At 44.6% G+C, this 27,681-nt stretch overlaps 1 protein-coding gene across 6 annotated transcripts in view; it reads right to left on the bottom strand.

Moving 5' to 3' along the window:
• The window catches only part of LARP4B (La ribonucleoprotein 4B), a 2,592,412-nt gene that overhangs the window by 1,714,687 nt on the left and 850,044 nt on the right, over positions 1-27,681 (bottom strand). For all 6 annotated transcript variants that reach the window (XR_011303320.1, XM_069648004.1, XM_069648003.1 and 3 more), the window contains one exon: positions 3,272-3,408. Coding sequence is in view for 5 of the 6 variants with exons in the window: in XM_069648004.1 (XP_069504105.1) it covers positions 3,272-3,408 (137 nt within the window). In the remaining variant the exon portion in view is untranslated. The remainder of the gene's footprint in view (positions 1-3,271; positions 3,409-27,681) is intronic.

The raw sequence follows: 27,681 nt of genomic DNA on the forward strand, positions 1-27,681 counted from the left end.
TGAAGTACACCACTTCAGTAGCCCCCTTCTTTATGTGCGTCACAGCACCTTTGGTGCCGTGGCACAGGGTTGTCTTTGAGACTTTCCTCGACTCCATTTCTGAGGCAACTACTGTCCCCCAGAAAAGGGTAAAGTTATCATTAACTTTACTTAGTCAATCTGCCACAGATCCAGTACACCCCATCTTCCATGGAGTACTGGAAAGGGTTAACTCGTATCCTTTTATCTGTACCTCCTAGAGCATTGTTTCGCTCTTTTCACATTTAGACTTGGCTGGTGGCAGTGGTATTTACCAAAACTTTCCTACCACGATTATATTAAACGTGGTACTGTTCTTGGCTATTATATTAGCCTCGAATATAAACCCGCTTGACCAAATCATCTTTCTTTTGGCTCCGGTTGGGTTCTTTCGCCATTTCTTTTTGTTAAAGTCCTTCTTGTGTTTTACTTTGCACGGCAAACTAGGTTTGCCTTCTTTGTTCACTGTCTTTTGGCGGGCTTCTGCCCAGAAGCCATCCTCAAGGCGCCTGGGTGTCTAGGTGCGCTGAATGTGAGGGAGGGGTGTAGTCACCCCTGCACAGGATATCCTAGGAAACCCAAGTCGCACTTTGCCATGATTGACCAGGGTAGTTGACTGGGCTGGACAACCCCCCTGCTGAGTGATTGACAGCCGGGCTGTGTGAATGGGGGTTTTTCGCATAAAAGGCAGGTCTCTTGGGCAAGAAGTCAGAGTCGCCACTGGAACTACAAGGAACCGAAGAGAAGCAGAGAGAACGACGGATGCTGCAACTACCCCGTCCCGGTGAAGCCCTGCTGCAGTCCTGAGCGATCTTCCCTTCAACGACTCAGAAGATCCAGTCCGGAGTCTTCTTCCCTTGAGCTTGGTGGGGATAACCAGCTCATCTTCTACAGCCAGAGGATCCTCTTCCGTGGTCGAAATCGATGCACACTGCTGTAATGGTCCGGATAGCCACCTGAAGAGCCTCTCCTGTTTTTAAGGAGCGCACCTTTTATTCCGTGTCGCTGCTGCCAGCCTCATCCCTGTGTGGTGCAGACCCCCTTCAGACGTCGTCCTTCTTGAGAAAGGTCCAGGAATTGTGGGTCTGCGGGAAACCAACTGGAACAACTGCCAGGGCACCAGCTGCACCATTGGAACAAGGTACTGTGTTCTGTTGAGGAAACTGGGTGAATCCCTTTTTCTTCATTTCCAAGGCTTGACCTTGTCTTCCCTCCTCCTTATAACTTTTGCCTCTGAACATTGACAATATCTAAGTACTTTTGGCTCAGTTGAATCGTGAACTGTTAGACTGTGTGATCTTCGGCAACTGGCCTCGGTGTCTTCGACCCTGGCTCCGGCCCTTTGACTTTTGAACTCCTGTTTCTCAGCGTTTCTTGATTCTGCCTGCCTAACCAACATATTGCCTGTGATTTTTGCCTCCAACTCCCTTTGGGTATCTCAGGTGCTAAGTGTGTTTTTGCCCCGGTAGCATTTCATGTCACGGATACGAGTTTGTTTAGTAGACCGAAATGTCAAAGTGATTGCATTCGTATTCACGGTAACATGTTTTTGTGCCTAATACTGGTCCATTCCAACACAGAGTACTTACCTTGAGACTTACTGTACAAAGTGAATTGGTTAGTTGTAGTATATTTAACGTGTGGTTTTTATTGAAGTTTAATAGAAGTGTTGTGTTTATAACAAATGGTTTAAAAATAAATGTACTTATTTTTTTACCTGAAACCTTGAGTCAGTGTTTGCTTGAGTCACAGTAATTGTGGTCCCTTTGTGTAATCTCTGCTACTGCTCATATACTCTTGAGATAAGCCTGGCTGCTTCGCCACTGCTAACACTATGACATAGTAGTACAGGCTTGTACCAAAGGTAAAACTTGTATCACCACCTGTAGTCTCAATTGTGTGTAGTGGTCCCTAAGCGCACTGCACGGGATTCTGCCTAACAGACGGCCAATGATGGTCCTCAGACAAGTGCTTCGAGGACGACTCCCCCCCGCCCCCTCCCCTCCTCTCCCCTCCCCTCCCTCCCAACTCGGCTTTGACTTCTCTCTATCCACCGTTGCGGACTTCTGCCCAGACATCTCGGCCTAGCACTCGACACCTTAGACTTGTCAGGTCTCGCCGACTTGGCCAGAGAGGAGCCACTCGCCCCTTTAGAGTGATGTGACCTGAATCCAGAGGCACTGCTACCTTTCCCACCTCCGACGCTGGCACCTCCGTGCGCTGCTTCTTAGCAGGGAGTTCAGCAGACACCACCCTTCGGTGCGTAGACAACCCTTTCTCCGCCGGAAAAGAAGACTTGCTCCCCAGGACGAAACCTCTGAACCCGGCTAAGTGCCCTCGTTTAGCCAACAAATCAGCCGGCAGATGCGGTCCTTCAGCGTTTGAGAAAATCCACAACAGATCTCACAGGCGTCAGTAGAATGATTGGGGTACAGCAGACATCACAGAATCTGTATGGCTGTCCCCCTCAAAGACCTTTTTTAGACCGCATTTTGAACAAGACCTAAACAGTGATTTCTTCTGTGCCACAGATGACATGATGGCCAAAGTACGAAAAGCAAGTGTATAACACGAACTAACATGAGGTGATCCCAACAGTTGACAGTTGAAATCTGAAGTGAAGCTGCATGGGCGGGGCTATTTATAACAGACGTCCTATTGGTATAGCCTAAAGCACCGAAAAGACGCCGATAGGACACTAAGGTGTCAAACTTTTCCATAGGAAAACGCAAAGTTAAAGTTACTGAGGGTTTCCCAGCCTGACGGGAAATATTCACAGCATGTGAATCCATGAAAGATTCAATGCTGGAGAAGTGTATTGAACGTTTCAATTAGTTTCAGATAAAGGTTGCAACTTGAAATACACATGTCAAAAAAGGGCTCAACACCGAGGGGTGAGAAGTAGGGGAGGCTTAGCAATTTAAATAAAAATTCAAAATGTCAGACTAACTACTGATAAACTGACTTGCCCCTTTGTGCCCCCAAATTAACTTTTCTCCCCCTTTCTTTTAAACGCTACACTGCTTCCAACCCACACACCCCTCACTATTGCCCCCTACCACGTTTTTCTGTGTTCAGTTCGTAGCAAATATGCCACATAGCAGTCCAATACAAACCATACACTTTTGTCTTACACATGCAGAACAAATGCATGCAACATTAGCTTAACAAAGCAAACGTCCATGACTAATGTTAAATACGTGAGAGAGTTCAGTACATTTTAAATAATCATACAGCTACAGAACTTACTTACCCCTCAGCACATCAATGATTAAATCCATATCTGTACTTAATTTTTTTACATGGTCAAGGTTTGCTACAGTCAAAATTGGCACATACTGATCACTATCCATTTGCGATATGAGGTACATATCGCTGGCAAGATTTTCTCTGTTGAAAGTAAAAACAACTATTAGTTACATTATTTTTATCATAGTAATCAAGTACTGTGGTCAAGGCTCAGCATAGGATTGTTGCAAGTGAAATATTTACTCTTAATTTTGTTTTAAAATGTGGTTCATTACGTCTTCCATTTTTGTTTTGAGCTCATTATAGGACAGTTTTATATTGTAACATTTTAAATTGATTATGTTTTATTTTTACTAGCAGTTTTCACATAACACAAGTATGCATATATTTTCACATTCCAACAACCTGCCTGTTTTGCTTTACTTCAACACAAACAAGTACACCCCCCCCCCCCAACCAACCAACATAACCTCCTCCTCCCAGGGTAGCAAAGTGAAGCTGGTTTAAAATTCTATACATAATACACAACGGCTTTGTATTGTATCCTTTCTCCCGGCAATGGGGGACCGCACTCTTCTGTCTGGGCAGGAGTGCAGTTCGGGGGTGCCACTTATCCATACCAACCACACCTTATATATGCCATGTCCCAGGCGGAGCAAGATCAAGGGTATATTTGCTAAGGAAGGCCGCCCACTACAATTCAAATGTTGGTCTGTGATTGTGAAGCAGCCCTGTCAGAAACTCCATCTTATATGTCCTGGGCTTTCACAGACCATTGTCGCCAACTAGGGAGCAAAGCCCTCTTCCACCCCCCAGGCAGGTGCACACAGCAAGCAGGAGAAAGTGGCCTATATCTGGCAACCTCCTCCACTCCATCAAAACCTTCAGTAAGCAGCACCAGCCTAGGGTCAGGATCACTTTCTATTCCATCCAGATACTTTATCCACACCAGGACCTCCCTTCCAAAAACCTTGCACCTCTTCTTAGCCCCACCACATATGCCAATAGCCCACCCATTAGCCACATCCCCACCAACATCTGGGGTCCATCCCAGTATACATTGATGGCCTTACAGGGTCCCGCTGACATATACGTAACAACTTAATGCCATGCATTTTATATTGGCATGCAATCGACATTGTATGTGCATTCTTACACAATGTTATCCAGTATTCCATTTCAACCCCCTCCCCCACATATCCTTCTCCCATCTCCTCTTGTACATTTTTATGTCCCCCACCCACCCCTGGCTGCTAGCAAGGCTGGATACAATTTGGAGATCAGACCCTTCATGGAGACATTCATGCTCAATATCACCTCAGTGGCCATCAACTCACTATGTAAGGCCTCCTTCCATTCCAGCGACAATGAACCTTTGAGGTGCAGGTATTTAAACAAGTGTTAGCCTACTTGTTTGATAAACATTTCACTGTTTACTTTTGACTGAATTTCTTTGACCTTTTCCTTGGTAGAAATTTGATCAAATTATATTAAACACATATGGGGTGGGGGTAAGGGAATTTTTTTAAACCAAAAAACTCCCAAAGAAAATGTGTTCAAATGTGAAAAGGTCAAATATTTTCGACCAAGTAGACCTAAACCTTTAAACATTGATAGATTCCTTATTCCCAGACCCTCCTCCAGCACAGACAGGCCCACAAACACCTTCACTTCACCACCTGCCCCACCGTTTCCAGCCCTGCCTCAAACCAATCTTGAAACCCACCATGATCCATGATATAGTCCCGTATCAGGGGTGCCCATATATGGCTCAGTGGTGACAGCCATGTCGTGACTCCAGCCAGTTACCTTTTAGTCCTCCACAATGGGCCAAGGACTCAATGCCCATACACTGTCCGTGTACTTTCCTTTGGGGGCACGCATAGCCATTCTCTCAGCATAACCAGCTTCAACAGACTGTTCTCTATAAGCACGCACTGCTTCTGCATACCTACTCCAGTGTGGGACCAACGTCCTAAATTGTGGCGCCCTATAATATAAGTGCATGTATGGTATCCCCCACCGCTCCCATCTGGATGTATTAGCACCCTGTAGGGCACCCAATGCTTTTGTCCCTGCATATAAATGTATCAAGCCAGCACTTAATCTCGGTAAACGGTGCGTAAAGCATCACAACAGGCAGCGCCTCGTATAAGTAGAACACTCTGGGCAGGAACGTAATCTTGTCTGAATTTAGCCTACCCATCCATGACAGTGAGCCTTGACCACTTCACCATGACCCCAAAGAGCGTACGCAGCAATGGGAGTAGTTGATCACATACAGGTCATTTAGGTCTTTAGGTATCCGTATTCCCAAGTGCTTCATACTATTCTGCTAATTTGGTATACCGAGGTCACTCCAATCTTCCCCCATATACTGCGCCTCTCAGCCTATGGGAAAAAAAAACAATTTATCCATATTAAAATTGAATCCCAATACCTGTCTGTACTCGCCCAACAACCGGAGAACCCCCCCCCCCAGATAAGGGGGCCATGTTGGAAAGGTGGCAGAGAATATCTTCGGCATAGAAACTGAGCCTATATTCCGCCTCCCATACTCTGATGCCAGTTATCTGCTTATCCAGTCTCATCTTTATGCCGAGCGGCTCTATGGATAAAGAAAAGAGTCGGGGTGATAGAGGGCATCCCTGACTCATACCACTACTGAGACGAAAGGCCCGGGATGGCATTCCATTGACAACCTCCCGCGCATTCAGTGGAGCATAAATGATGCCTTTTGCGCATGCATTTTTTCCCCAAACCCTATCTTGTGGAGTACTGCAAATAGGAACCCCCACTCGACATGGTCCAATGCCTTTTCAGCATCAAGGCCAAGTAATGGATGACCTTCCAATTCTGCAGAAACATGGTACATGAGATTGAATATTTTCCTTATGACATCTGTATCTTGCCATCCCTCAAAGCCAACTTGTATATCAGCAGGGGCATCATGCCCTTCATGCCGGAGGCCAATATGCGAGTAAATATTTTTTTTGTTCACATTGAGCAATGATATTGGACGGTAGGAAGGGCAACAAGTTGGATCCCTCCCTTCCTTGGGTATCACTGCTGTGAAAGCATTACTAAAGGATGCCGAGACAGTCCCAGTCTCTAGTATATGATTATACAACTTGGCCATGTGCTTAGAAAGAGTCCCAGGAACATTTTATAAAAACCAGTTGTGTATCCGTCCTTGCCCGCTGGGGAGCCGCTTCATTGCAAACAGCACTTTTTCTGCGGTCTCTAAGAATTCGACCTCACCGCCAGGGAGCCCCTCCATTTCCACGCCCCGGATATATACCTCAATCAGTACCTGCCCCTACACATTCCTTATACAAGCCCTATGATATTGCACAAAACTTTCCGCCATCTCCTCTGGTGCGTTCATGGCAGACTGCCCCCCGCACTCCTCTCATCCTTCAGCACTATGACTCACCTCTAAGCCCTCTGTGCTCTAAGCATTGCAGCAAACAAGGAGCGCTGTCAATTACGCCCTCTTCTTTTGTATTCCCTCAAATACCTCCTCCTCGTACTGCCCCTCTGCATGCATCCACAATTCCCCTTCGGAGATTTCAGCTCTAAGCGCCTCCTCCCGCAGTCCCCGTTCCCTCTTTTTACATGCCCCTCCCCCCCTCCCTTATAAGACACTCCCTCCAGGTGGCCTTTCTGGTAAAGTTCCACACATCCACCCCCGCCAACAGCCTCCACTCTGGCATCTCCCACGTAGCTCCACCAGGCCTTCCTGTGTGCATGGTTCTTGGCTCCATCACCTTGGTCCTTCAATGCATGCCCTATCGCAGCCAAAAGGGTTGCCACCCGACAATACCTACTCCTCAATGATCTCAGTGTTCCCTGTCAAGACTTTGCCCCGAGCTGCTGTGCCTTGGGGTCCGGGTCACAGTTGCTCTGTGCTCCTCACTCCACTGGATGTATACCACTGCCCTTTCCCGCATCAGGATTAGTGCTCGCTGTCCTTTGAGCACCCACAGGGTGTGCCGCTAGCTGACCTGGGGTCCTACAAATTACTGTTGAACCTCGGTACACTGCGTTTGCAGGGAAATGGCCCCTGCAGCTGCCCTCCGCTCTCTCTCAGCCCAGGCTGCACTTTCAGGACCATTAAAGGTGCCAGGATGACTTGGGTCAGCACAGTATCCCCACTTTTATGCCAGAGGAGGCAGGAGCCGTAATTTAGGCAGCCATGTTTCCCTGTGCCCTCTGGTGGTCTCATTGATTTGATTTTGAATACACTTTTAATGGCAATTGTTGAATAAAGTATATATACTTAATGATTAGTTCTATTTTCATTAATCAGTAACCACCATTAAAAAAAAAAAAAAAGAAAAATCAGAATGTAACCATCTAAAAAGTGTAGGGAGTAGATGTTACATGAGTGAAATCATTCAACAATTTTACCCCAACTGGAGCATACATTTGTAAAATTTCCCAGTGCATTGCCATCCCATATTTAGTTTACTAACCAAGTGCTAAAAAAGACTATTCCAAACCTAAATAACCTTTGCAAAAGCCTTACATTTTGAAATTATAATTTATCGAACCTTAAAGGAATGGTTTGGTCAAAATGTTTTATTGCCCCTATGGGTCGGCCATGTGTTTTTAAGCCTCGCTCGATTTTAGAAAAACTTCTTTTGGACCTTACCCGAGTTTTCGTCCGTTAAACGCACGCGAAAACAGGCAGTAGGGTGCCGCCATTTTGTGATAATCCTATCACTTGCCGCATCGCTCTGGCTGACCTGCTTTTGCGGCACTAAATCATATCCCCCGCCCCTGAGCCTGTCATCAGCAGACGCATACCGCCCATTTCACAACACCAAAGCACGTCTCGTGTCAACATTCGCTGCGCTTCAGCTAATGACGCGTCGCCATGGAAATGGCAGGACGCCTCTTTCCTCAATAAGTATAAACAGACCGTTTCACAACACACAGCAGCAGATTTTCGATTCCATTCCTCTCTGTGTTACTTTGAGTATTCTGTGACTTGTTTCTGTGCTCTGAACACACAATGGCTACAATAATGCCCTACATGTACGAGCCCGAGTATACCGAGGAGGAACTACTGGAAAGGAAAACACGCGAAAACGATGGGTCTTCGGACGGCAGTTGGGAGGACAATTCAACAGCTGAAGAGCCTGGACCTAGTCGCATGGACGGTGTTTCCACCTGGTGCACATGCAATCGGTGCAAGCTAATGCCAACCGAGGAGGAGAACTGCTGCGAAAACTCGGGATGCGTGGCCTACATTTCGGAAGGCGAACCACGACCGCAATGCATCACCGAGCTGCCAGACTTCAGGGCAGCCTGCCTCACACGTTCCGTGTTGAGGATAAGGATGGTGCTTATGCACGAACTTCGCGCAACTGTTCGTCCTCTTAATCCGAGTAACGAGTAAGTATCCAAAATTACATATACATATCATTGTAACGCACGAAAGTCGTTCAATAGTGTGCAGTGTCTAGATAGCATTTGTCCGAGCAGAATGCCATTAGTTAGGAGAATTGTCATTGACAACAAACGTTTATTAAACTTATCTTGGTCATTTAAAAACAGTTTGTTTCATTCCTTTTCACAGGTGGTACAGGCTGGTGGCCTATTGTTCCTTTACATGGTGGCTTCACGGGAGGCTTGGACACCGCGTTCGAAGAGTGATACCCGCCTGTGCCGTTCGTGTCATAAGAGAAATGTTCCTGAGTGACAGCGGTCAGTACAGGGGATTTTCTCTCGCTGTGCTGCAACCTGAACTGTACAATGTTTAAAGTCTTGTATTTTTTTATCATCAAAATAAGATACAAAATAAAACACCACATATAACGGTTGTTTCGATTTTTTAAATGAATCAAGTGTGTCTCCAGTCAAGGATGGACGTCAGACATCTGTGCTCGGAATGGGTGAAGTTCAGGTCGCTGTGAAGCGGGGTGGTACTATCTAAGCTAACAAAATATATTATCAATAATGCATGCACTAAACACCACTTGTTCAAAGTCTTTCAGTCGGTTATGTCTCTATAAAAGTCACACATGTCTATACTATCAATTAACATTGGATAATACAGGCCTTAGGTCAAGGGTCTTGCCCACTATAATACACTGTTTGAAGTGTGGGTCTGTGGCATTTGTTATCGATAGGCAACGATATACTGCAGTAGGGTTCTAATGTTAGTTGGGGATCTGCTAGGTGAGCATCATGGCGTGGTCAGTGGTCTGGCACATGAAGAGAATACCTTGCAGGGACACAGGGTCAGAATGGCAGTAAGTTTCCACTGGCGAGGGTGCGTGGACAAGGACACGTTTGTGGAGATGAACAAGCTATGTGCTTGGTTCAGGCTGGTTCACATGCAGGACCGTGATCTCAGAGGAAGAGTGATGTGTTACATTAATTAGCTTTTGCAAATACCTCTGGAGTTTTCCAGTCAGAGTGGGAACGAGGGTGTGGGCCATGTGCTCTGCACGCTGTACTATCGCAGTGAAGCCTGGTCACCAAGATGGAGTGGAAAGGGGGTACAAAAATGGATGCCCCGTCTCCTGCTCAGTGTTCCCATCTACGCAAATGTCATCCAAAGTTAACATCACATAAGGGCAAGGGGCGAACCCACTACTGGAGGCGCTTGGTACGAGTTTCTACTGAGAAGTAAAGGATGAGAGGGGCCTAATGGCCCCTCGCTCCCACACACTTGCCTGCACGCCCCAGGCCCATCCATCCATCCATCCATCCATCCATCCATCCATCCATCCATCCATCCATCCCCTCTATCAAAGGCGGTTCGCACCCGGGGATGAGCGTTGGCATGGGGGGCTGTCACGGGTGCAAACGGCCAAGGTGCCAAACAGCATGTACACTTCAAAAGGTATCCCACGCCCAGGGGCCATCGCTCACATGGCCTCCTCAGACCCCGTGTCTCCAGCAGCCCTCCCCTGAGGCAGGCCGCCCCCCTGCAAACCACATAATACCACGACATATGCACGTCATTCATTCACAAACACACCCGTTTCTAATACTTTATAAACCACTTGATGTCTCATGAGAACATCTTTGTGCTTTGCAAGTCAACTCCTGAACCTTCTACCTGAGAAGCACTGAGATCTATGCTAATCTGCTTGTCGTCGTGCTATCTGTGACCGCTTCGAGCAAACTCGTCAGTGTGCTACCTGTGGCCATCTACCTGTTCTCCTGCAACATACTGCTCGGCCTGCTGAATCCAACTGTTTGTTGGTCAAGGTAAGGCCATGTATCCTAGTCATATTTCGGTCATTTTTACATTTCTATGCATTTGCGATTAGAGTACCCAATAGAGCTATGGTCATTGGTCTCATTGCTATTGACTTGAGTTTCAATTGTTATGCTATCAATAGATCTATTTATTTTCATCTGTGTCAATTGTCATCGAATTGCATCCTTCGGGGGTCCAGTCTATAATGTAAGCATGGTTCCTTTTCGTGCAAGACAGAACATCCAAGGGACGAGTAACATGTTCAGAGTTTAGTCACATAATTTAAAACATTTCTGTAATTTATGCAAATACTAAGCCGCACATGATGAACTGGTATAGTTCCGGCAACCAAAACAAACCTTGCATTGAGCATGGTACGTTTCATTTACTTTATGACATTTTTATTCATCAAGGTTTTATAATAATCTTGATATTTACTTTTCAGAATTTTCAACAATGCCTGCCTGTTGCCTTTGTTAGCGGTTGCCCTTCGAAGACCCATGCTAAATCTGAAGGCACTACAATGCATGTATTCCCGAAAACTGTTGATCGAATAAGAGAATGGATCAGACATTGCGGAGATCCACTGGATGAGCTGGAAAGTAGAGTTTAACAAGTCTTACAGGACAAGAGGGGTGATCGATAACGCATCTGCAGCCGGCACTTTCCCTCGAACATGTACACCACATCTTGGGTAACAAAGAAGAATAAACGGCGATAGACACGAAAATTGCTCGCAAATGCTATTCCCACTCTATTCGTCCACAATCCGGCACTGGTGAGTCAAGTGTCCGTTTTTAGCTTTAGGCCTTGCAGTAGTGTGTAGGTAGCCGAATGGATTCATTGATATTTTAGGTGTTGTTTCCAATTGGTAATACTTTCGACATTGATATGAATGTATAGCTTTTTGAATAATGACATTTATCAATATATTATTTTTAGATTTCATAACCCACAAACAGAAATCTATATATGGGCACAGGGAACTGTGCTATATTGCGCATTACTCAAGTATTCTGTCGCCTTACATGGCAATTTTAAAAGTTGGCTTTTCATTATCAAACAATTTACCTTTACAACTTCTTGACTATCCCTTGAATCTGAAGCAAAAACATTCTACTTCCATCACGTGCTCGCAGTTATCAACCACTTCTAGCGCGTATCAGGTAATAATACTTGGCTATTCCGCTACAGACTTGTTTTATGCATGTCAAGTAAGAGTTTGTATGTATCGTGTGAATATTTTACCAATTGTTTGGTTAGTGCTTTCCAATTGATATACACCTTAGTTGTCGTCCCCTGGTGTTTGTTTTCAGTTATAATTAGTGTTATCCATACTAATGCAAGTACTGTCTTTCAGGGAGATGCTGAAGCGTCCACCACATTGACAACAGCCCTAGATGTTCTTCAGCAGCACGAGGTATGGATACTGACAGCTCAATCGACCGTGATCATCAGGACTGGAACACTTGTCGTTTGATTGTTCTACACCATGTTTCTTTCATGGTTAGCCGTTGATATGTACTTGTGCGGTCGACCGCAAGCGTGTGTTGTGTTTTCAATATTATAATCCTTACTAATGCAAATACTATGTTTCAGGCAGTTGTTGAATCGTCAACCCACGCACTTGTTGCAGAGCCTGACATTCAAGTAATTCCGGTGGAAGCGGGACCATGCAGATACGAATCGGCGCAACAGCTTTCGGAAGTGCGCACCACATTGACAACAGCCCTAGATATGCTTCAGCAGCACGAGGTATGGATACTGACAGCTCCATCAAGCGTGATCATATAACGTGATTCCATTTGCTATACTTTCTTCCCTATTAACGCAAGTACTGTGTTTCAGGGAGACGATGGAGCTTCCACTACAATCACAAGATCCCATTTAGATGATGCAGATGTAAAGAAATCGGAGAAATAAGTCGATTAAATCTGATCATATTTAAATATTCCTTGATTCTTTTAGACAATGCAACATTTGTGGTTATCTCTTTATATGTACCTGTGCCGTCGACCCCAAGTATGTGTTATGTTTACAATATTGAAAACCATACGAACGCAAGTACTGTGTTTCAGGGTGTTGCTGATGCCACCTCTTCAATACAATCATTTGTGGCAGTCCATGCAGAGCCAGATGTATGGATACTGACAGCTCCATTGAACTAGGTCATCATAGCTCGAATACTTGTCATTTGATTGTTCCACACAATGTTTAAATCGTGTTTGGCTATTGAGATGTACGTGTGTTCGTCCTCACGTGTATTTTATACTAACAATATTTTGATACACAGTAATGAAAATACTATGTTTCAGGGAGTCGATGGAGCCTCATTCCGTGCCGTCTATGCGGATACAGAAAATATAGTCGTTGCAGCGCAAGAGGGAGGGGAGACATGCGGATACGTATCGGAGCAACAGCGTGCAGATGTTGAAGGTCGAGTCAAAAAAGTTGCAAAGAAACAAAAATAAGGTTAGTTACAAACAGTTCATAACTTTAGAAATGTTTTTGTGCTGGGGACTATTTTATGTTTTTCAAGTCAATTGTACTATACTTTATCTTGTGTTTAAACTGAACATCCCTTTTCCAATCTGTCCTCTAGTTACCCGTGGGTCTACAAACTATACATACACAGACAGTGAAGCGAATGAGAGATGTTGCTTGCCAGACCATTTACACTATGGAGGAACTATTAATTCAGACGCGGCATGTTGAGACTCGGGATGCTCATGTCAAATGTACAGAAAATTAAATGAATGTGTCCGGAGAATCCAGTAAAGTTGTAAAGGACCATTACTACAGTACGACCACACCACCACAGCAACATGATACTTGATGTTTTGAAGATAGCTCTGAAGTAGTCGCAGATCAATTTACACAATCTAAACCCGCCAAAAAATTGCCACCAAAAAAGCTGTCGACATTGTTGTGTTCTCCCATCAATGTTGAAGTAGCAGATGTTGAAATGACAGAATGAACCAGCAGCAGCATTCACCGACGCATCAGAACTTGATAGCAGCGATATTTCTTTAAAATGTGGTGAAATGTCCTCAACATCACAGGCCGAAACAACTTTGTTTGACGCAGGATGACAGTCTAATGAACGAGGGCAAATACATAGTATTCAACAGTTGTTTGATGGATACTATAAGTATGCTGAAATGTGGGCATTCCGTCAGAGGGAAAGTATGTGGGAAGCCATTGATTCATGTGACTCGTCAAAAACAAGGCAGTAACGTCACAATAAATGCCCCTGTAGATTACATCATACATTCTCATGGTCTGCACAACCAATGCTGGGGAAACTGCCAGCAGGCAATCTACTGTGTGCAGCTGCATCACTTTTTAGTGGCTCCATTTTTAGAAAGTTAAAGTCTTTCTTTCAGTTTGTGGGACTCCATATCATTTCAGAAACGCAGTACTACAAATACCAACATGATTATCTGTTTCCGGCCATTAGTGATGCTTGGAAAATTGAACAATTGTCTCTAGCAAGTACATTTGAAGGCAAACGATTCAGGCTAGCCGGCGATGGACAGTGCGACAGCCCTGGATTTTCTGCCAAGTATTGCACCTACCACTTTCAGGACATGGATAGTAGGAAAATTGTGAGTTCGGTGGTCGTGCAGGTAACACAATGTACATCCTCAGTGGCCATGGAGAAACTAGGATTTATAAAATCAGTGGAATATCTGCAATTGAGGGGAATGCACATCGACCTCATAGCCACGGACAGACACGTTTCAATTGCCACGACAATGAGAGAGCCGTTCCCACATATTAAACATCAATTTGACGTATGGCATCTTGCTAAAATCAATAAGAAAATCTCGGCTGCAGGGAAAAAAAAAAGGTTTGGAAAGCATTTCAGAGTGGTCCCAGTCTATCAGCAACCATCTTTGGTGGAGCTCCAAAACTTGTGAAGGGTCAGTGGAAATACTACTTGAAAAAATGGTGGTCACTGATGCACCAACGTGCACCGCTGGTCAGAAAACCTACATTTCCACCAATGTGAACATGGCCCTTTGTCCCCAGTGGAGGCACGGAAGAAGTGGTTGAATCCATCTTCACCGACCCACAAAGCTATTGAGAAGATTGTTTTCGATAAAACTCTATCAAGAGATTTGAGGGGACTGACAGAATTCTGTCACACAGGAGGTTTGGAGGTGTTCCACAATATGTGCCTAAAGTACAGGCCAAAGCGCTTGCATTTCAGCATACAGGGCATGAGACATAGGACTCTACTAGCGGTCTTGGCCCATAATGAGAATCTCGGCCGTGAAAAATCTAGGACTATGGGTAATGTAAGGATGCCTCGCTACACTAAGGCCTTTTCAAAAAGAAGTAAACAATGGGTAAACAATGGGTGATCAAACCAGTCTATTTGTCAAAAGCCTTATTGTTGCTGTATTAGAGAAGCACAGATACGGACTTTTGATCCATTGCCACCCAACATTGCCACTGTGCCATGTCCACCCAAAGGAGAGCTGGTTGTGAAGTACAAATCCCGGTTTAAATAATTGTAATACGATTGTCTTTTTGTAAATAAATGTTATTGTACAGTGCGCATACAAAGTACGCTAACCCCCTACCTTCACCTTCCTGGGTGCCGAACAACCTGGGTGTCATCTTTGAATTCTCTATTCACCTCATATTTCTGACCTTGTCTATATGTGTATGTATATATTTTTGTTGATGGAACTAATTTTCTAAATGCTGGGCACTGTTAACCGAGGGGAGGCTTGCGTATTGCAAATAATAAAACAAACAATAAATCTCACTTTCAACTCAACTCCTCGGGTACTTTATACTTTCCCTGACCTTCCCCAAAAAATTAAGTCTCAATAGTTATGGTTCTTTGGGGCTTCAAAGCTCGCAGACAACGAGGACAAAATTGGGGGCCTTAGAACGCGCCAAGCGAGCCGTTGCAGATGGGAGACAAGCCAGTTCGCATTTGCACATTGAGGCGCACTACATAGATGGATTAGAAAAGTCAAGTTCTCACAGATGGCTTTACTACGGGATGTTGCAAAGAAAGGATGTATGCTCATTTCTAGTGAAGGTCAGCGGCTTTGATCTTCAGCTCGCGCCCTAAGAGGCCCACAACTCGCACTGGCAGTATAAGGTTCTATTGTTTTTTGACCGAGAGACAGGGACCATTCCGAAAGAACTTCATTTGAAGGGGGGCTGGGGGATGCAATAACGTAAGACGATAAGGCAGAACATTCTGAAACTAGACCGAGTTTCATGTTAGTTCAGTATACGAAAAATCGTTGTCAAGAGCACAGTGGGATTTACAGACTGCATTACGCAGACACAATATGGAAATTGCAAATATAATGTAAGTAACGCTTTTATACCGGAATGAAGAATTAATGAATGGATGCATGAATAAATGAATGAATGAAGATCTTTGAAAAGGTTTGTGGGATCATCCTTGTAGCGGGCACATGGGGATGCAGGTCCACATTCCACACGCATGTAGACAAAAAGTCGTTTCTCATTGTGTACTAACCTCAATTTATTTGGTTAGTTTTTGCATTGATTTTAGAGCCGAACATACTCCATTGCACTCTCCTTGAAAGCAAATCGTTTCAGCTCGGCCGTAATAAATAAAATGAATAATATTAATAAAGATCGGCTGGCGAGACTAATTATAAATTTTATGTTTTCAAAACAGGTATATCCTTCCCTTTTGCCACTACCACCAGTTTCAGACACCGGCAGATGGTTTTTAAACCGCCAGCTGCAGCTTAATGTAAAGAACTGCACAATCCTGATGATCTTATGGGACGATCGCCAGGGGCCCATATGCCCTTACGCGGTACTAGTGGCTAGAAGCAACATATCAACCTTTACGCTGGCCTAGTGCCTACTTGATGGAACAGCCTTGCGGTTCAACGTGCGACAAAAGTGCATCTTTGAACGAAAACCAACACCCTGTGTACCATAAAGGAACAGCGCGTGACTCACGATAAACTTTTACGGATTTGCGGATAGAGATAAAAGAAAAGAAATGACTTTCGGAGTTCATATGGCAATTGCTGAATATTCTATAAACATTTAATGTCAAATAAATGTACTTTACCAAATTTACCGTGTTGCTGTTTGATTTTAAAGTACAGTTGTTTTATATTCCGAATTGTGGCGCGCTGTGTTGTGAGCTGATCCGTGTTGGTTTCTGGGTTCTGTGTGAAGTCGCGTAGAAGACGACTAGGCGCGTTTGCCTACGCAGCACAGAAACGTTACGGAGAGAGGCGGGGAATATGAATGTTTTGATAATGTCAGGCTCAGGGGCGGGGGATATGATTTAGTGCCGCAAAAGCAGGTCAGCATGGGCAATGCGGCAAGTGATTGGATTATCACAAAATGGCGGCGCCCTACTGCCTGTTTTCGCGTGCGTTTAATTGACGAAACCTTGTGTAAGGTCCATAGGAAATTTTTCTAAAATCGAGCGATTTAGGCTTAAAAAACACATGGCCGACCCGTAGGGGCAATAGAAAATTTTGACCGAACCATTCCTTTAAGATCATGAAAAAATGGTTACTTACAGACTGAGTAGTAGAGAGCCTTCATTTTCAACGGTAGACCTATTTAATACACCATTTTGTTTTGTGGTTGTGTAGCATAAAAATACAGGAAATTCGTCCAGTCTCCCCAAGAAGAAGCAACCCCCTTAGAGACTACAGAGGTGAGCCTGTTGTACTCCGTAGGGGACAGGGCAAGCAGGTGTCCCCCACTAGGGGACAAGAACTGCCCAGTGAATAGGTCTGCACCATCTGCCTTAGTACCAATGTCCCAAGTGGTTTCTGCCTAAATGGGAACTGGTAATAATGTAGTGGGACCTTTAACTGTTTGGTTGTGTTGACCGCCTCCTGGAGGCCCGAACCACAAAATCAATGGTGCAATGTCCCTCGTTGCAGGCAGAGGCCTCAGATCCTGGGAGCGGGCAAGCCTGAGCAAAGCAGCACACAGCCGGAGCATAGGCCAAAAGAGCGCAGAGATGGGATGTGGTGAAAGCACATGGAATACAACCCAGCCCAGCAGGCCTGCAAATCCCAAGCTTAGAGGTCTCCTGTGTCGGGCGACCAAACCACTGCAGACGCAGCACCTGGGAGCATCCAAATCACAACATTCGACCGGAGCAAGAACAGCAACAAGCAGCTAACTCATGAATTGTTTCGATGTGATTTCAGCAGCTGCAGCCACCAGCTAACACTGCAGTGACACAGGTAATATGATCCTACTGAGGAAAGTGAGGAGGGGGGCTGAGCCCCAGAACATGCCAAATGGGAACAAACCCGACAAACTCAAGGGCAGTAACTAAAGGAAGGCGAAGTGGGGTACCTATTTGGTTATGCGCTAGGGCCCAAAAAAATAGATTGTACATGTATTGGATGAGGATTTTAGCAGCGGTTTGTAGGGAAAAGTGGGTCCCCCTACCCACTTGCTGGAGAGTACTGGATAAAAGGATTCCCCAACCCACGCTGAAAAACCACTTACAAATTTGTGAACAAATTTTGTGGAAACGGAAAAGATTTGGTGAAGAACAGTGTCAACATTTATTGTACTGAGTGGAGATTTTGAACATCTAATACGATAGTCACCATTAGGCACTTTGTTCCACACTGACTTAAAAATGATACTACCCTGCTCTTGTTTTGGCACAATATACCAAGAACACCACAATGCTGCTCTACAATTGATTTTTCACATACTAGACAGCTTCCTCAAATTCTGATATTGATGAATAATACAAAAGTGATCCAAGAACAGGCCCAATTTCCATACAAATAACTTGTTGCCAAAAACAAAGATGCAAAATTATCTGATGGATTATACCAAAGCAATCATGGAAGATACCCAATTATCATATGAGTGTCTCATACCAAAGCCAATCATAAGTAATGCTAACACGTGTTTCGACCTACTATCAGATCCTCCTCAGGGCATGTACTAGTTATTCATTCTCTCGGTGCTATATGTGATTCAACCCACAAACACTATTTGCAGATCACACAGCTGCATCATTAATATTGCTGCATCTGAAAGCCTTTGAAATAAAGCAAATGGCAAGTATTCATACCGATGGGATGTCAGAGCAAATGGAGAAAAAGAGGGAAAGGGAGGGCAAAAAAACCAGACAAAATGCATGTTAGTCTATTTGGCTGCATCCCAAATGTACATAAAGCAACATTTGCACTGTGAACATTCAGAGCATTGTATACCAATGCTAACTTGACTATTTTTACCCCATAGCACTGATCATCGCATGACTAATTCATATAGCACAAGAAAAAGTAATAATTCTAAGGAGAATAATTATTGCCAAGCGCGTGATAAAATGCAACATTGGAGGATGCAAGGAATAAGCTACCCAGGGAACCATGTCACATCTCCCAATGTATTTATGGATTTTCTAATTTGTTTAAATGTCATTTAATGTTCTCTGAGTAAACATAACTGCTTCACAAAAAGATCTGATACCAGTCTATGAGAATTAGGTGCATGTCGCTAATTCCAAAAATAAATGCTTTACATGTAGGAGACTGGAAATAAATACCTGTTCTTACACCGTGGCGAGCTAGAGAAATATTGAGTGCGAAGACCAGATGTAACAAACGGACCGATCAAGAGACGGTATATTACTGAATGAAGAGAGAGAAGAGTTCATGCTGCAAACTGTGCAGTCATCACAGTAACACACGGTTGCTCACCAACAAGGTCTTAATATCAATCCCACGCCAAAGCGTGCTCCAAATATTACTTCCAGTATCAGGGTGAAATACTTGCAATTCACTGCTGTTCCATTAGGCACGTGTGATAATGTAACGGGAAACCGCTGAAAATAGTCCATTTCAGCATTGATTAATGGCACTGAACAAAGGAACAGAAACCTGCATATTGCCACAAGAAAAACACTCAGCATATATTGCTGTGAACTATGCCACTCAACTCGAATCCCTTTTATGGTTGAAATTAAGGACAAAGCTCAGCGGCACACATTCCAAAAATGGAGAAAAAGCCAGTGCCTGCAATTGAGTAACCTGACAAATAGAAGTAAAGCAACACTCCTTAGCAACTGCCCAAATAGATTTAACCCTTTCAAAATGCTAATCCAGCAAACCCTCACTAATAAGACTCGCCAGCAAAATGTTAATGACAGCTCCTAGTCAGCGCCTCGATATGCACATGTGTCACTGTTCAGCCAAAAGTTTGGCAAATCATGGAAGCACGCCATATATATTTGAGTATAGGCCATGTGAATGGTAACATGTGTGTTCACATGACTAATGATGGCCAATGAAAAGTGAGATGTCGTCTCGGGTCTGTTTTCTTAAACGCATTTATGCAATATCAAAGAAAAAGGCAAAGCAGCCCTGTTTTCACAAATTTGTGTGAGTGGTTTTTCAGCGCGAGTTGGGGAATCCTTTTATCCAGTAACTAAAGGACACAGTGGGAATATCAGAGACTTAAAATAAACTGAAAAACCCAAGCGAGGCAATCAAGATTGTAAGACCCTACGAGGGATTAAGAGTAAGTGGAACCTACTGAGATTATCCAACAAGGGGGAGAGAAAGTCCTATACCTTCTAAGGGGTTACCAGAAATCAGAAGATAAAGAAAATATCCAAGTGGGGGTGAATCTTAAAAACACCAACCCTAAAAAAAAAATTAAAAAAATATAAAAAACAACAAAATAAATCAGCCGACCCGTCCATTCCGGCAAACTATCGCCCGATCTCATCACTCCTTTCCTGGGAAAAACTCTTGGAGAAGCTGGCTATCACTCGACTTACACTCCATACTGAATCTGTTGGTTGTCTCCATGACCATCAGTCTGACTTTAGAGCATCTAGAGGCACAGAAACACCAGTGAAGACCTGCGCTCAAATCTTGACTCAAACACTCCATCTGTCCTTATTCTTCTTGACCCACTCTTCTGCTTTCGATTCGGTAACCACAACATCCTGATCACCAGTCTCTGATACCTTGGGCATCACAGGTCAGGCCCCTGGCGTGGCTGGCCTCCTTTCTCTGTGACCGGCCCTCCCAGGCGGAACTTGGGCCAATACTCTCCGCTACCACTCAACGTGTGGAGCCCCCCAGGTATATAAACATTCCTCCTTGTTCTTCAATATTTACATGGCCCCCTTGGCCAACTGGATCTCAACCTTTATCTCCAACGTTCAGAGTTATGCGGATGACACTCCGCTCTTTCAGGCTACCGTCTGCCTCTTGTTCCACCTCGCTCATTCCCGATTGTCTATCCACAATTCAGGCCTGGTGTGCTGCTAACGAACTGCCTGAATGCCAGTAAGAGTTCGTACTCAAAGGGACCCCTGTCCCCGCTGTCCCACTTTCTCACTGGCCTGCCTCCCTTGGCCCTACCGCCCTCGCCTACCAATGAGTCAAAAAAACTTGGTCATCTTAGACTCCACTCTCCTCACATCTCAGACATCTCCAAAAAGTCCAACAAGCAACTGCACCTCCTCAGAGGTATTCTACCTTTTCTCGCTTCCCCCCCAGAGGCTCATCACCTCGATAGCCCTGGTTCTCTCTAGGCTGGACTATTGTAACAGCCTCTTTCTCAATCTCATACTTCTACTCTGTCCTCTACAACTCATCCAGAACACTACCGCAAAACTTAACCTTGGCCTCAAGTCCTGGGACCACATCTCTCCAGCACCGAAATCCCTCCATTTGCTCCCTGTGGCTGCAAGAATCAAGTTCAAGATCCTCTGCATAATCCACAAGGCTTTCTGGGGCCGGGGCCCGCACCATCTACAATGCGCTCTCCCTAAATATTCTGCCTCTAGAGTCCTCTCCTCGTCCAACTCTGCGGGTGAGCCGCTTTTGCAAAGATTTGCATCTGGAACAGCATCCCCGCCTCTCTGTCTTGAGCCGGAGCACCCTAACTTCCGGAAACTCGCCAAGACCTTCCTTTTCTCTTACTCCTTTGCTCTCTCTCTCTCTCTCTCTCTCTCTCTCTCTCTCTCTCTTGCTAACCTCCTTTCTTTCTCTCCACTCTGCACCCCCCACCTCTGTTCAGGTTTTGCCGACTGGTTGCCTGGTTCACCTCTCAGGTCCCAGGCTCCCCTGCCAGTCTTTCTGCACTTGCCTTAAGGCCGCTGCATTTGGTTCAGCATTACTGCACTTTCAGCTTACGCTCCATGAGCGGGGCAACCTCCCTGCACTTAACCCAGGATCCTGCTGGACCGGACACGTTTTGTCTACCATCCCCCATTCCCTGAACCTACGTCTGTACATATGCATTACCTATATGTACTAGTACCAATTATATGTCTGTCCTGTTCCCCACCGTCTCTCGACCCCCCCAATCCCCTCCCAAGCTTGGTCGTAACTCAACACGTCATGCACTTGCACTAGGAGAAATGTCGCCAGGCCTAGTATTCTAGTTTATCTGTGTTGATAAGTCGGACTCTTCAATGCCTAAGGATGATTACTGCATTCTCTTGTTCCCTTCCCGCTTTGAAGCACTTCACCTGTGTATAAGCACTATATAAATAAATAAAAATAAATAAGACAGACTACAAGGAGCAGGAAAGAAATACTCGGGAGGGATGTATATGAGAAAAAGATACAGCATCTGGGCCGAGAACCAAATATACTTACAGACAGTGGGAAACCAGAGCGAATGAGACCCTCAAGTAGAACCAGAGCCACAAAGATCTGCAAGAAACAGATGCCCTGGAGGGGTGGAGCCGGATACATCATTTGGTCCCTTGAAGTGTACAGTTAAACCATATTTTGTGGAGGGGCATAGAACGTCTCCCTTTTGTTTATATTGAAAATTGAGCAGCTTGTTGGTTGTAAACAGTACAAGCATGCAGCATCCGGAGAACTCTGAAACATTTCAAAAGGCACTTTTGGGAGCCGGTCATGCAACAGCCAGCACAAACCAAAGCAGGGGAGAAAATGTCACTTCTTTAGGTGATGTTGGTTTTGTCCTTTATTAGTGGTAGGGTCAGTAAGCGCCATAGCATAGGTCTGGACAGAGAACAGGTTTTTGATTTGTTTAAAACATCCAGATGAGCACCTTTGGTTATTTTATAGACTAGGGAACCTTCATCGTAGCTATAGGGCTACTTGATGCATTTTCTTTACCTTAATGAAGTGAAACAACTTGAACCATATCCAGTTGTCCATCTCCTGTAGCTGACCTACCAATTTGTCCCATAATGAAAACTGCTCGTCTCTTCAGAGTGAGGAGAAATCAGGTGGCCATCTTGTAGTCTTGCTGCCTCACCCCCTGCTAGCAAACCAATCCCAAAAGTAGGATTCTAGATGAATTGCATGGATTATTTCATTCTCCAAATGCCCCAAGTGTGTACTTATATACTGTTGCTGTACAAGTAAGGAAAATTAACATACTACATATTTTTGGATAAAATAATTTATTCATATTTTTATTTAGGTTTAGTGTATTGCGCTAACTTGAATGCTAATCATGTGACGGTGAAATTCAACAGGTACATTTCTAAATCAATTGTTACAATACTTTGTTAGAATGGTTGACTCTTTATGGTGTTTCAATCACTTGTTGAAATTCATCAAGCATTAAAGGTCACTTATCAAGATGTAATCTTTGTTATCAAACAAACAGTAGATTAGGTAATTAAACAATGTTTATTGCATGAGTTTTTATGTACAAAAAGTCTACTACTGGAGCAGTAGAGATTGAAGGGACACAAGAACCAAAGGTATACAAATAGTAGGGACTATCATTTATCATAGGTTTGAGTTTGAATGTTCCATTCATTGTGTAAAATGTTATTAAAGTGAAATAGTCTTCTTGTAAGTATGTTTGTTTAAAACTCAAGATATGTATGGTCATTTAGAACTTACTGTGATTGTTCTTTTACAGATGGGGTATGAACTAGGAACTTCAAGATTAACTATCAAAATGCTCGGAAAACCACGGTAAATACGATCCAGGCTTTAAATTATTTTTCAAAATGGTCATTTGGAAATCTGTTCCTTGGTATTGGATTGAAAATGTTGATATAACTTTTGAGAATGTGACAGAAATACTGCTGGTTATTTTAATCTATTAGAGGCCTATGAAAAACAGGAACACTCGGACCACACCACTAATTTATGTCATTTGTCAAATCAATAGCAAAAACAAAGAGGTGATGGCTGGAAGGTTTAGAATTAATCTTGACCACTGGCAATGCTCTGGGCAACCCTCCAGACCACCGTTCTTCGCCTGCCAAGCCATTACAGAAGGGAAAGACCATATGCAAATCAGGCTTGGCCCCACCCCAAAAGGGGCGGTCCAGCCCGAACTGCTAGGCCACATCCCTTCTGCACGAGACCACAAGCATCCCCAAACATGTTTCGCCCTTGTTGGGGCTCATCAGTGAGGAGTAGCTTGGGTCTCTAGGCCCAGCAGGCACGGGACCCACGTCTGGGCATACCCGTCCCACTCGGGGTGGCATAGCAAAAACAAAGAGGTGATGGCTGGAAGGTTTAGAATTAATCTTGACCACTGGCAATGCTCTGGGCAACCCTCCAGACCACCGTTCTTCGCCTGCCAAGCCATTACAGAAGGGAAAGACCATATGCAAATCAGGCTTGGCCCCACCCCAAAAGGGGCGGTCCAGCCCGAACTGCTAGGCCACATCCCTTCTGCACGAGACCACAAGCATCCCCAAACATGTTTCGCCCTTGTTGGGGCTCATCAGTGAGGAGTAGCTTGGGTCTCTAGGCCCAGCAGGCACGGGACCCACGTCTGGGCATACCCGTCCCACTCGGGGTGACATAGCAAAAACAAAGAGGTGATGGCTGGAAGGTTTAGAATTAATCTTGACCACTGGCAATGCTCTGGGCAACCCTCCAGACCACCGTTCTTCGCCTGCCAAGCCATTACAGAAGGGAAAGACCATATGCAATCAGGCTTGGCCCCACCCCAATTTTGGGGATGCTTGTGGTCTCGTGCAGAAGGGATGTGACCTAGCAGTTCGGGCTGGACTTCCCCTTTTGGGGTGGGGCCAAGCCTGATTTGCATATGGTCTTTCTCCTTCTGTAATGGCTTGGCAGGCGAAGAACGATGGTCTGGAGGGTTGCCCCGAGCAATGCCAGTGGTCAAGATTCAGTCTAAACCTTCCAGCCATCACCTCTTTGTTTTTGATTTGTCAAATCAATGTCACTTTTGAGAAAATCATTTTTGCGGTTGCAACTGCTCGTTCCAAGTTTAAGAATCTGGATGCTGATGTGCAGTGGCCAGAATTTGAACTGAATATCGCCAGCGAGCCCTGGAAAGTAACAATTATAACATTGACCAGCACTAACAGACAACACAGAAGATGCTACATAATTACTTGCGGATCCTCTCCCCCAATCCATTCGTTCGAAATAATTTGTCAAAGAAAGAATCTTCCCAGCTTCCCCAATACATTGTGATGGTTTGAGATTTTCACAGCCAGAAATCACTGAGGTATATTCGGAATTGTTAGACGATGTGCATGACCCTGACAACACAATGGATAGTGCAGAGGACATATCTACTACCATAGAATTTCATCCACTATATTGCAGGACCATTAGCTATTAAGGAACCAAAATACATTGTTTTCTTACAGTTGCCCATTACAGATTATAGAAATTATTAAATTCAACTATGGGATTATAGGAGGATTTATGGGCAGCCATTGGTGAAGTTTAACTGAACAGTCAAAGCCACCAACCCGAAGATCAACTGGAGCTGTGTGCATGACCAATGCACATTTTCGTGGTCTGCGCAACCCATTCTTAGAACAGTACCTGCTGGAAATGTACTTTGTTCTTGTGCTGGGTTGTTCAGCGGTTGAACGTTTACTAATAGATCAATTTTCTGTACATTTGTAAGATTTGAGTTAATTGCTAAAACTACATACTACAAATATCAAAGATAGTTCTTGTTCCTCGCTGTTACCCAGGCCTGGAACCTCAAAGATGTAACCATAGACAATGCTCTTGCAAGAAAAATGGTGAGGGTGAAGCCAGAGCCTTTAATCAAATGCCACGTTATTTGAATCTCTTTCTGGATCGAGAGATGTGATACCTTTCTGAGACTCAGACTCAATCTTCTACCGACTCAAGTAATCCTGGGAAAAAGAAACCAGAACACCAACTCTGACCAGGCGTGTAGGTTCTGCAAGAACACAGAAATCACTGAAAGCATCTACCATATTATGATGCAATGTCCAGCACTCGCAGAAAAACACCTTTCTATCAGCCAAACGTACCTAAACCCAACAACTGAATTAGACTGTGAGGAATGGTGGTCACATCTACTTATTGGTAATAACAGAACAATGATAACGGCAGTCATCCGATTCTGGACAGAAATTTAGTCTGAAATATTGAACAGATGAACTGATAATTCAATTTTAAGTTTTAAAAAGAATCAAATAAGATGTACAAATGTATAAATGTAAGGTTTAATGATATAAACCAGATATATTTTAATAAAACAATGGTGAGGGTTACTGGTGATGGATAGAGCACAAGTCCTGGATTTTATGCCAAGTACTGCACTTACCACATCCAGGACATGGACACTGTAGGGGAGGATTGGTCGAAAAGACCCCTCGCCTACATCCCCTCCCCCGGTAAGGGCCATGGCTCGTCAGGTGTCCCCTCCTTACCACCAGGGCCCAGGTGGTGGATGGCTCACCTGCTGAAGACATTGCCCAAATCTGTTGAATTTAGCTAGGCCTCAGAAACCATTTTGTCTAATAAAGATGGTGTGAGCCCGGCGCACCGCAGCGCGGCCCCCACCTTTGGAGAGTTTCAATTATCCCTGTGGCCGCAGCTCCCTGGCAGATCCGCTGTGAGCCTGTTCCCACGAACAAGCCGGACATGAGCTAGGGTAAGATACCAACACTAACATTTCACCTTCCGCAGTGTATCGCTGCTCCCAGCATGACCCGGCCAGCAGAGCCTGGGTGGAAAGAGAACTGTAAAATGGCCCTTTGATAAAAGCAAAAGTTCCCAAACACTAATGACAAAACTACCTGTGATTGAAGCATTCTCTCCACAAACCTCTGACTAAAAAAACCTGTAAAATGTACAGATATGGCAGAATGCGTGTTCATATGGCATTAGGAATGAAGCACCCACACCACTGCAGTTATGTACAAATAGTAAAAGCGTCCCGGGGGGTTATTTGTTATGCGTATCATTGAAAAGATTACACCCCACGGTCCCGCCCCATAACCAAACTAATGCTGCTAGAGTGGAAAGAAAGACAAATGCAACCATATTGAGGGCTCGTGTAAAGGGTGCACGAAAATGCACCCTTCATTTGTGTATGTCCAAGCCCCTTATGTGCCACTATCGTCACTTGTAGTGGCGAGTCGTTTCTATGCGCTCCACCAACCTCACTACTACCTCACTTACTGCGAATGTATAAGCATATAACAAAATGCTGTAGTTGTTAAAAACATAGTGTACAAGTAATGTGCTCGGACTGGCTATATTTGAGAGGCATTAGCAATGTTAAAATGTGAGCTTTGGAATGACTCAATTAGTATTGTATATTATTTGAATGTTTATAATACTTTCCCCTAAAATCGGCAACACACGAGGAAGATACCTTTGTGAGCATATGCAAGGCCATTCCCCTCCCTCCCAGCGAAGCCTGCCAGACGAAGAAAGCAGAGGCCCGTGCCGCGCGGCTCCACCTCCCCCAACTCGGCTGGAGCCACATCAAAGATTTGTAGTTCCCTCTGCAGCACCCAAGGCCACGGCCCGCCACCTGTATTATTTACAACCCAGCAGTAAACCTCAGCCTGAAAACACAAATCCAGAGGTGCCCTTTCTTAAGCCCCACGACCCACCGGACCACCTTAGGTTAATGGCCCCTGTAAAATTAGGACACCTAATATTATGGAAACATTACAGCAACACATTCATAATGACTTCTAACAAGACATGTACCGCCTGTCCCAGCCCTGAGACCCAACCCCACGACCTATGGTACCCGGTAAACAGGACACTGGTAACCATGTACTGACGAATCGCCATCAAACCCCTCTCGAGGTGCATTCCTCCTGTGTTGCATTAACCTGTAGAATAACCTATTGGAAGATTTACTAAAGAAGATAATATTGCAAATGACTGAATGACTGCGGTGTGCATGGCCTAGGCCAAAGAAGTCAGGAAAAGACATTCATCTCTGAC

The sequence above is a fragment of the Ambystoma mexicanum genome, chromosome 2q (assembly GCF_040938575.1).
Source record: "Ambystoma mexicanum isolate Mex_15411 chromosome 2q, UKY_AmexF1_1, whole genome shotgun sequence".
Lineage (NCBI taxonomy): Eukaryota > Metazoa > Chordata > Amphibia > Caudata > Ambystomatidae > Ambystoma > Ambystoma mexicanum.